We start from the raw sequence: 12,231 nt of genomic DNA on the forward strand, positions 1-12,231 counted from the left end.
GCATCACGTTTTGGAACCATCCAGTAACATTTTCTGCTGAATTTGCTTCAAATTTTGAAAGACAAAGCTTTTGTTTGTTTGTTTTTGTTTTTTCAATATCAGAAAAAAACGACGAATCACGCCTCGATGTCGAGTGTAACAGTTCGGCCAACTTAGAGAAGGATTCAAAGTTCTGAGTTAGATTTTGTACCTGTCAGGGTTGATAAGTGATTTTGTAGTTTAAAGTGCACTCCTACCTTCTGTGATCATCTTGGCACGCCATCTTGAAGAAGACCATTCCCTAACATATACACGATATTGAGGTGAGACCACCCGATCGTTCGGGCTCATCCCAGGGCTACTCAACCCTCGTCTTTTTGGGGTATTTGAAACTTGAAACGTTATGTTATCATAATATATGCAATTCCAATACTTGTCATATCAAAATATGACTCGATAACACTCAATGCGTAAGATGTTGCCACTGTGATACTGCGTTTTGACTCTCCAAACTCCTTTTGGTAATCATCAGCTGTTTAGGGTGGTAGGTCGTGGCGCTGTCTGACGAAACATTTTCCCCAAACAATAACACAAATTATCTCTAGAATGACTTATATCGGGTTTTATTTTTCATTTTGAAATTACAATCTCCTGATCTGCGACCTTTTTACTACAGACCTGGAGGCATCACTACTGTCTTAACACTGTACCATTGGGGATTATCTACCCTGTATAATGACATAGGCTATGTTCGCCAAGAACGCACAGTTCAGTTAAGCAATTAATTGATCCTTCAATCTGTTATGATGGCATCCGTATGTCTGCTACAAAAAGGTTCACTTTCCTTTTTAAAAATTAGTCGAACAGTGTTGTCCTTTTGAGAATGTGTTGATAAGGTTTAATCATTGGCAATTCCATTCTGTACTCACAAACAATACTTTTAAATTACAAAATAACAATATGAAACAAGGGGCAATGTCCAGCATTGAAGGAAGTCCGTGGTACCAACACATGGGATCACATGATGACGAGGATATCTGCGCACTGCCGGAAGGTGACGGGGATGGTATTGGTGTTGTAGACAACCTCTATGACGTAGGAAGGGCTCTCACTGAGCTGAAGGTCGTGGGGGATGTACACGTCCGTCATATATAAAGACAAAGAGGGCGCTGCAGTGTCTGGTATGGTCGCCAAGGTTCTTGTATAATAGGATATACCGGTTTTGTGGTGGAGGGTAATGTCGAATGATCCAGGGTTGGTGGTGTTAAAGTGGTCCAAGTTCTTTTGTAGGATAACTGTATAGTTCATACCACGCTGGAAGACCGCCATGTTGTTAGGGTCACTCATTCTCCCGCCACACTCGCCCTGTGTAAGGTAACAATCCTCTGTCGCGGCTTTGTTGTACCCGGATAGAGAGCCTCGTTGTCGGGGATTCAGAAGACACAAATGGGACGAGCACATACCCACCAAACAAACGGTAACTCCGAGAAATAACAAATACGTCATGGCTGCTGCTTTACGAGCGACTGGTGACGAAATGAATATCGTAGGGTCACCTCTGTGATCAGTTCAGTACTGTGGACTGACCAACGGATAAGGGGTCTCTCTACAGAGATATGACGTGGTCTTCCTATACAACGTTACAACAGTCCATAAGGTGTTTCTCATAAACCCCCGTGTTGATTTGTCACGAACCTTATATGGATATAAATCGTGCTTTCCCTTGGAACGCATATCTGATAATGTATGATAGCAATAGAATGAATAATCCGATATAAAATTAAACGTTGGTGTAAAGTTAAAAGTTAAAAAAGTTATTGTAAAGCTTAAAAAGTTATTGTAAAGTTAAAAAGTTATTGTAAAGTTAAAAAGTTATTGTAAAGCTTAAAAAGTTATTGTAAAGTTAAAAAGTTATTGTAAAGTTAAAAAGTTAAAAAAAGTTATTGTAAAGTTAAAAAGTTATTGTAAAGTTAAAAAGTTATTGTAAAGCTTAAAGCGTGTGTTTATACTGGGTTACAGAATTACATGCGAGTTTTATCCTTTTGTCACATACAAATATTTAAAAAAAAACTATTTTTCATTTGTATGCTGCGTATAAGTATTGTCCATAATACTTTAGGGGCGTATTCACGTTACGCGATGAAATATGCCGTGTTATATAATGAGATATGCTATGTTATATAATGATATATGCTATGTTATATAATGAGATATGCTATGTTATATAATGAAATATGTTATGTTATATAATGAGATATGCTATGTTATATAATGAGATATGCTATGTTATATAATGAAATATGTTATGTTATATAATGAGATATGCTATGTTATATAATGAGATATGCTATGTTATATAATGAGATATGCTATGTTATATAATGATATATGCTATGTTATATAATGATATATGCTATGTTATATAATGATATATGCCGTGTTATATAATGATATATGCCGTGTTATATAATGATATATGCTATGTTATATAATGAGATATGCTATGTTATATGAGATATGCATGTTATATAATGAGATATGCTATGTTATATAATGATAAATGCTATGTTATATAATGATATATGCTATGTGATATAATAATATATGCTATGTTATATAATGATATATGCTATGTTATATAATGAGATATGATATGTTATATAATGAGATATGATATGTTATCATTATATAACAATTATATATGCCGTGTTATATAATGATATATGCTATGTTATATTATACAATTATGGACTTTTTACTTGGTTAATATGCTCTGATATTATCCAGAATGGAACTAATATTGACCGAGGCGAAGCCGAGGTCAATATGGTTACATTCTGGTTAATATCAGAGCATATTTACCAAGTAAAAAGTCCATAACTGTTTTGTTATATAATCAAAGTATATATGATGAAATGATAAACGTATTCAACTCAAAGTCTCAACGTCCCCTGCCACGTTCTTTTCTTTTAAATATTCCTTATTTTTTTTTTACAGCCGAGTCTGTCGCTCTTCTTGTGTTGATGGAATCCTTTTCTGTCATTAACTTGTTAATGTTCTCATCGTTTAGAGACGCAAACCGCATTTTTTTAGGACTCGAATCCGGCGAAACAGCAGACGCAGCCATTTCCTATGCGTTGCTATGGTATTACGTAACTTCCGGTAGGGTATTTCCAAAATCTATTTTTAGCGGAGGTGTTATTAACTGGTTTTTCATAATCTATTTTTAGCGCCAGTGTTATTAACTGGTTTTTTGATATTAACTGGTTTTGCTTTGGAAACCAGTTAATATCGCTATTTATCAAAAGTCACGTGTTGGCGATTTAGCCAATGAGAATATGGATAAATACACATCATATAATAAAATGAGATATGCTATGTTATATAATGATGTATGCTATGTTATATAATGATGTATGCTATGTTATATAATAAGATATGCTATGTTATGTAATGATATATGCTATGTTATATAATGATATATGCTATGTTATATAATGATATATGCTATGTTATATAATGATATTTACCATTGTATGGCACTGCCACTATATAACCCTACCAATTCAGTTGCGAGTTCACCAGCTTATGAACTGCAAATTTCAAAAAAAAATCGCACGACAAACAAAAAATCGCAGATGGTAAATATAAGCATTGAACGGCTTTCAGTTGGCATTCATAGTCAATATGAATGCAAACTGGACAGAGGCAAATTCAACATGAAGCGCTAGCGCGCTTCATGGAATTTGCCTCTGTCCAGTTGGCATTCATATTGACTATGAATGCCAACTGAAAGCCGTTCAATGCTTAAATGTATGCTATGTTATATAATGATATATGCTATGTTATATAATGATATATGCTATGTTATATAATGAGATATGCTATGTTATATAATGATATATGCTATGTTATATAATGATATATGCTATGTTATATAATGATATATACTATGTTATATAATGATATATGCTATGTTATATAATGATATATGCTATGTTATATAATGATATATGCTATGTTATATGATAAGTAACACTGAGCTATGCTATGTAATGAACAAGGACAGTTTACAACTTAGCTGTATTATAAGTGTGATAATTTCAATTTCCCAATTGTTAAGTTTCCATTTCTAGTTAGTAACATACCTGTTTCCTATACATACGGTGTTTATAGGCCCTAGCTGATTCAATATTCGTGTACGTTTGCCATTATCAAGATGTTCCTGACGGATATTGACTACACTAACGCCGGTTCTCAGAGACATAAGTTAATGAAGGACACGGGAAAGTGGTATGGTCGACATCATGATCTAACTGGGAAATATTCCATTTCCTTATATGATATGAAGTCAGACGTGTTTGGTGTTTGTTGGAATGTCTAATAGTTCCCTTCTCAACACCATTCTTTGTATTTTAAGAATGTATATAAACCCGGATTTGACCTAGATTTGTATGACTGATACCGTCCATGAAGCAGAACACGCTTATCCTTCCCAAACACCTGGTCTTGTATTTTTCATGTGTTTCCTCATAAATCTATGTTTTGTTTATATTCATCACTGCTTGATTAATTAATGGTGAGAACTGGGATTAATTAATGGTGAGAACTGGGATTAATTAATGGTTAGAACTGGGATTAATTAATGGTTAGAACTGGATTAATTAATGGTTAGAACTGGGATTAATTAATGGTTAGAACTGGGATTTCGTTTGTATGTTGGCAGTCACCCTTTTTTCAGTCCTCGCGACACTGAGGATAAAACGAGGACGGACGCCATGGTGAAAACACAGACAAAAACGTAAAGGAGAAAGTGAGGAAAAGAGGATAAGATAAAGACCACAAGTGTTACAATGAACAGATCTATTTTGATCTCTTCAGTGTCCTCTAAATATTATAAATCTGTACAAATCAACAGCGAGGCTCCTCACACTTAGTCGCCTCCTACAATCCACATGAACACCATGTGATCCTCTATAAACCTTTCTCAGGTTCTCTCGGGTTCATTTTATTTGAAATGATCGATATACAATTTAAGGTATATCATTGTGTTTAACACACTTAATGTACAATTTTGTATGTGACGTTTTACTGAGTGGATGATAATTAATAAGAATGAGATATTGAACGGAATCATACTTATTGTGGATAAATTTTAGATATCGTATTCTCATATCATTTGGTTGAATAAACGCCAACTGTGCTGCCATAGTGATCTGTGAACTCGGCGGTCACAGTTACTGCGTACATTTCATACTGACATCAATATATCATTAATATATATCAATAGGACTCGCGTTTTCTTTCTGTGTCATGGCGTTCCGAAGCCTATTTAGTACCCTAGTTTCCGAGCGTATGTTCTGAATTTTGTTATGACAGGCCGACAACTTTATTGTACATTTGTGAACATCCAGCATGAAACGACACCATAACTTGTCGTTATGTTTTAGTTTATCGGCGTTGAAAATTCAAGAAAATTGCAATACAAAATAAATAATTACGATAGTTGGAATTATTGATATAACTGATGGTATCCTGTCTTACAGAAACTACAGTACTCTGACTATAAATAATCTGGCTATGTCTGCTCCATAGCGGGACGTCTGGGAAGGATGAAGAGTGAGAAAACGGCGTGATTGATGTATAATACAGAAACCAGGAAAAATTACCAAGTAAGCAATAGAAACGGGCCCCCGGGTCATCTGATTAAATTAAGAAAACGGCAAACGTAGGTAAATAGAAATGTTGTTTTGGTCACTATGGGCACAGTAAATGAAGGTCTCGCGCCCAAACATCACCAAGGACATAGAGTTACATATATACTATTGATTAGTAGTACGCATAATGTCCCTATAATCACGGAAGACTCCCGGAAGTACCAAACTGATGTATGATGTCCAAAGAAACAGCTGTGATGACCCTAACATCATGTACGAGTCCTAGAAAGACGGAACAGCTGTGTGATGTCCCTAACATCACGTACGAGTCCTAGAAGGACGGAACAGCTGTGTGATGACCCTAACATCACGTACGAGTCCTAGAAGGACGGAACAGCTGTGTGATGACCCTAACATCTCGTACGAGTCCTATAAAGACGGAACAGCTGTGTGCTGTCCCTAACATCACGGACGAATCCTAGCAGGACGGAACAGCTGTGTGATGACCCTAACATCTCGTACGAGTCCTAGAAGGACGGAATATCTGTGTGATGACCCTAACATCGTGTACGAGTCCGAGAAAGACGGAACAGCTGTGTGATGTCCCTAACATCAGGTACGAGTCCTAGAAGGACGGAACAGCTGTGTGATGACCCTAACATCACGTACGAGTCCTAGAAAGACGGAACAGCTGTGTGATGACCCCAACATCTCGGACGAGTCCTAGAAGGGCGTAATATCTGTGTGTTGTCCCTTACATCTCGTACGCCGCCTAGAAGGACGGAACAGCTGTGTGATGACCCTAACATCACGTACGAGTCCTAGAAGGACGGAACAGCTGTGTGATGACCCTAACATCACGTACGAGTCCTAGAAGGACGGAATATCTGTGTGATGTCCCTAACATCTCGTACGAGTCCTAGAAGGACGGAATATCTGTGATGACCCTAACATCTCGTACGAGTCCTAGAAGGACGAAACAGCTGTGTGATGACCCTAACATCACGTACGAGTCCTAGAAGGACGGAACAGCTGTGTGATGTCCCTAACATCATGTACGAGTCCTAGAAGGACGGGACAGCTGTGTGATGTCCCTAACATCACGGACGAGTCCTAGAAGGACGGAACAGCTGTGTGATGTCCCTAACATCAGGTACGAGTCCTAGAAGGACGGAACAGCTGTGTGATGACCCTAACATCACGTACGAGTCCTAGAAAGACGGAACAGCTGTGTGCTGTCCTTAACACCACGGACGAGTCCTAGAAGGACGGAACAGCTGGGTGATGACCCTTACATCATGTACGAGTCCTATAAAGACGGAACAGCTGTGTGATGACCCTAACATCACGGACGAGTCCTAGAAGGGCGTAATATCTGTGTGATGTCCCTTACATCTCGTACGCCGCCTAGAAGGACGGAACAGCTGTGTGATGACCCTAACATCACGTACGAGTCCTAGAAGGACGGAACAGCTGTGTGATGACCCTAACATCACGTACGAGTCCTAGAAGGACGGAATATCTGTGTGATGACCCTAACATCTCGTACGAGTCCTAGAAGGACGGAACAGCTGTGTGATGACCCTAACATCACGTACGAGTCCTAGAAGGACGGAACAGCTGTGTGATGTCCCTAACATCATGTACGAGTCCTAGAAGGACGGAACAGCTGTGTGATGTCTCTAACATCACGTACGAGTCCTAGGAGGACGGAATATATGTGTGATGTCCCTAACATCACGGACTAGTCTAGAAGGACGGAACAGCTGTGTGATGTCCCTAACATCTCGTACGAGTCCTAGAAGGACGGAACAGCTGTGTGATGTCCCTAACATCTCGTACGAGTCCTAGAAGGACGGAACAGCTGTGTGATGACCCTAACATCACGTAGGAGTCCTAGAAGGACGGAACAGCTGTGTGATGACCCTAACATCATGTACGAGTCCTAGAAAGACGGAACAGCTGTGTGCTGTCCTTAACACCACGGACGAGTCCTAGAAGGACGGAACAGCTGTGTGATGACCCTTACATCATGTACGAGTCCTATAAAGACGGAACAGCTGTGTGATGACCCCAACATCTCGGACGAGTCCTAGAAGGGCGTAATATCTGTGTGTTGTCCCTTACATCTCGTACGCCGCCTAGAAGGACGGAACAGCTGTGTGATGACCCTAACATCACGTACGAGTCCTAGAAGGACGGAACAGCTGTGTGATGACCCTAACATCACGTACGAGTCCTAGAAGGACGGAATATCTGTGTGATGTCCCTAACATCTCGTACGAGTCCTAGAAGGACGGAATATCTGTGATGACCCTAACATCACGTAGGAGTCCTAGAAGGACGGAACAGCTGTGTGATGACCCTAACATCATGTACGAGTCCTAGAAAGACGGAACAGCTGTGTGCTGTCCTTAACACCACGGACGAGTCCTAGAAGGACGGAACAGCTGTGTGATGACCCTTACATCATGTACGAGTTCTATAAAGACGGAACAGCTGTGTGATGACCCCAACATCTCGGACGAGTCCTAGAAGGGCGTAATATCTGTGTGTTGTCCCTTACATCTCGTACGCCGCCTAGAAGGACGGAACAGCTGTGTGATGACCCTAACATCACGTACGAGTCCTAGAAGGACGGAACAGCTGTGTGATGACCCTAACATCACGTACGAGTCCTAGAAGGACGGAATATCTGTGTGATGTCCCTAACATCTCGTACGAGTCCTAGAAGGACGGAATATCTGTGATGACCCTAACATCTCGTACGAGTCCTAGAAGGACGAAACAGCTGTGTGATGACCCTAACATCACGTACGAGTCCTAGAAGGACGGAACAGCTGTGTGATGTCCCTAACATCATGTACGAGTCCTAGAAGGACGGGACAGCTGTGTGATGTCCCTAACATCACGGACGAGTCCTAGAAGGACGGAACAGCTGTGTGATGTCCCTAACATCAGGTACGAGTCCTAGAAGGACGGAACAGCTGTGTGATGACCCTAACATCACGTACGAGTCCTAGAAAGACGGAACAGCTGTGTGCTGTCCTTAACACCACGGACGAGTCCTAGAAGGACGGAACAGCTGTGTGATGACCCTTACATCATGTACGAGTCCTATAAAGACGGAACAGCTGTGTGATGACCCTAACATCACGGACGAGTCCTAGAAGGGCGTAATATCTGTGTGATGTCCCTTACATCTCGTACGCCGCCTAGAAGGACGGAACAGCTGTGTGATGACCCTAACATCACGTACGAGTCCTAGAAGGACGGAACAGCTGTGTGATGACCCTAACATCACGGACGAGTCCTAGAAGGACGGAATATCTGTGTGATGACCCTAACATCTCGTACGAGTCCTAGAAGGACGGAACAGCTGTGTGATGACCCTAACATCACGTACGAGTCCTAGAAGGACGGAACAGCTGTGTGATGTCCCTAACATCATGTACGAGTCCTAGAAGGACGGAACAGCTGTGTGATGTCTCTAACATCACGTACGAGTCCTAGGAGGACGGAATATCTGTGTGATGTCCCTAACATCACGGACTAGTCTAGAAGGACGGAACAGCTGTGTGATGTCCCTAACATCTCGTACGAGTCCTAGAAGGACGGAACAGCTGTGTGATGTCCCTAACATCTCGTACGAGTCCTAGAAGGACGGAACAGCTGTGTGATGACCCTAACATCACGTAGGAGTCCTAGAAGGACGGAACAGCTGTGTGATGACCCTAACATCATGTACGAGTCCTAGAAAGACGGAACAGCTGTGTGCTGTCCTTAACACCACGGACGAGTCCTAGAAGGACGGAACAGCTGTGTGATGACCCTTACATCATGTACGAGTCCTATAAAGACGGAACAGCTGTGTGATGACCCCAACATCTCGGACGAGTCCTAGAAGGGCGTAATATCTGTGTGTTGTCCCTTACATCTCGTACGCCGCCTAGAAGGACGGAACAGCTGTGTGATGACCCTAACATCACGTACGAGTCCTAGAAGGACGGAACAGTTGTGTGATGACCCTAACATCACGTACGAGTTCTAGAAGGACGGAATATCTGTGTGATGTCCCTAACATCTCGTACGAGTCCTAGAAGGACGGAATATCTGTGATGACCCTAACATCACGTAGGAGTCCTAGAAGGACGGAACAGCTGTGTGATGACCCTAACATCATGTACGAGTCCTAGAAAGACGGAACAGCTGTGTGCTGTCCTTAACACCACGGACGAGTCCTAGAAGGACGGAACAGCTGTGTGATGACCCTTACATCATGTACGAGTCCTATAAAGACGGAACAGCTGTGTGATGACCCCAACATCTCGGACGAGTCCTAGAAGGGCGTAATATCTGTGTGTTGTCCCTTACATCTCGTACGCCGCCTAGAAGGACGGAACAGCTGTGTGATGACCCTAACATCACGTACGAGTCCTAGAAGGACGGAACAGCTGTGTGATGACCCTAACATCACGTACGAGTCCTAGAAGGACGGAATATCTGTGTGATGTCCCTAACATCTCGTACGAGTCCTAGAAGGACGGAATATCTGTGATGACCCTAACATCTCGTACGAGTCCTAGAAGGACGAAACAGCTGTGTGATGACCCTAACATCACGTACGAGTCCTAGAAGGACGGAACAGCTGTGTGATGTCCCTAACATCATGTACGAGTCCTAGAAGGACGGGACAGCTGTGTGATGTCCCTAACATCACGGACGAGTCCTAGAAGGACGGAACAGCTGTGTGATGTCCCTAATATCAGGTACGAGTCCTAGAAGGACGGAACAGCTGTGTGATGACCCTAACATCATGTACGAGTCCTAGGAGGACGGAACAGCTGTGTGATGTCCCTAACATCACGTACGAGTCCTAGGAGGACGGAATATCTGTGTGATGTCCCTAACATCTCGTACGAGTCCTAGAAGGACGGAACAGCTGTGTGATGACCCTAACATCACGTACGAGTCCTAGAAGGACGGAACAGCTGTGTGATGACCCTAACATCACGTACGAGTCCTAGAAGGACGGAACAGCTGTGTGATGACCCTAACATCATGTACGAGTCCTAGAAAGACGGAACAGCTGTGTGCTGTCCTTAACACCACGGACGAGTCCTAGAAGGACGGAACAGCTGTGTGATGACCCTTACATCATGTACGAGTCCTATAAAGACGGAACAGCTGTGTGATGACCCTAACATCTCGGACGAGTCCTAGAAGGGCGTAATATCTGTGTGATGTCCCTTACATCTCGTACGCCGCCTAGAAGGACGGAACAGCTGTGTGATGACCCTAACATCACGTACGAGTCCTAGAAGGACGGAACAGCTGTGTGATGACCCTAACATCACGTACGAGTCCTAGAAGGACGGAATATCTGTGTGATGTCCCTAACATCTCGTACGAGTCCTAGAAGGACGGAATATCTGCGTGATGACCCTAACATCTCGTACGAGTCCTAGAAGGACGGAACAGCTGTGTGATGACCCTAACATCACGTACGAGTCCTAGAAGGACGGAACAGCTGTGTGATGTCCCTAACATCATGTACGAGTCCTAGAAGGACGGAACAGCTGTGTGATGTCCCTAACATCACGGACGAGTCCTAGAAGGACGGAACAGCTGTGTGATGTCCCTAACATCATGTACGAGTCCTAGAAGGACGGAACAGCTATGTGATGTCCCTTACATCTCGTACGAGTCCTATAAAGACGGAACAGCTGTGTGATGTCCCTAACATCACGGACGAGTCCTAGAAGGACGGAACAGCTGTATGATGTCCCTAACAACACTGACGAGTCATAGAAGGACGAAACAGCTGTATGATGTCTCTAACATCACGTACGCGTCCTAGGAGGACGGAATATCTGTGTGATGTCCCTAACATCTCGTACGAGTCCTAGAAGGACGGAACAGCTGTGTGATTACCCTAACATCACGTACGAGTCCTAGAAGGACGGAACAGCTGTGTGATGACCCTAACATCACGGACGAGTCCTAGAAGTTCTGAACAGCTGTGTGGTGAAGTGCTGCATTCATTATTAATTAATTATTCCGTTAATGTATATTGTATTTATAATATGCAATTAAAGGCACACTTACTTTGTGTGTTTTTTGTACTTGTACCAATAAACTCTGCTGGTTCTGTAGAACGGACATATTACCATCACTATCACCGACGTGAATATCATATGAATCATTCACGTGTACCAAACAGTGTTAAGGCCTGTCGGCTCCTTGTCATGAACTGTCCTTGTCTGGTCAGTGGGTATCACCGTCCAGCAGGCTATACGAGATGAAATCATTTACCATTTGAACGGTTCAAAAGTGAAAAACAATTCTATATTTGTGACATTACTTTAACTTTGTCAGATTATGAAAGTCGTTAAAAAGGAGTGCAAACATCGCCTGCATCTTTCATTTCATTTCATGCATACCTTACCACCACGTAACCACGTGGTCATATCTAAAAAAATTGAGATGTTATCCTGATTACTTTGTTTTTAGCGACAGCGAGCTAGTTTGCGTTAATGACGTCATAATCAAAGTTTATAACAAAGTCTCGCAACAAATATGCGTTTTCAATTAA

The 12,231-nt window shown here is 42.0% G+C and overlaps 1 protein-coding gene across 1 annotated transcript; it reads right to left on the minus strand.

The window, feature by feature from the left end:
• Nucleotides 1-581: 581 nt before the first annotated feature.
• On the minus strand, nucleotides 582-1,566 carry LOC117318771. The gene has a single exon (XM_033873720.1). The coding sequence runs from the start codon at nucleotides 1,483-1,485 to the stop codon at nucleotides 997-999; it is 489 nt and encodes a 162-aa protein (XP_033729611.1). The 5' UTR covers nucleotides 1,486-1,566; the 3' UTR covers nucleotides 582-996.
• Between the last annotated feature and the right edge of the window lie 10,665 nt (nucleotides 1,567-12,231).

This window comes from Pecten maximus, unplaced genomic scaffold, assembly GCF_902652985.1.
Source record: "Pecten maximus unplaced genomic scaffold, xPecMax1.1, whole genome shotgun sequence".
NCBI lineage: Eukaryota > Metazoa > Mollusca > Bivalvia > Pectinida > Pectinidae > Pecten > Pecten maximus.

What these genes read in the sequence shown, in the direction of transcription:
- LOC117318771 (XM_033873720.1), bottom strand. Translation starts at nt 1,485, where the DNA reads ATGACGTATTTGTTATTTCTCGGAGTTACCGTTTGTTTGGTGGGTATG.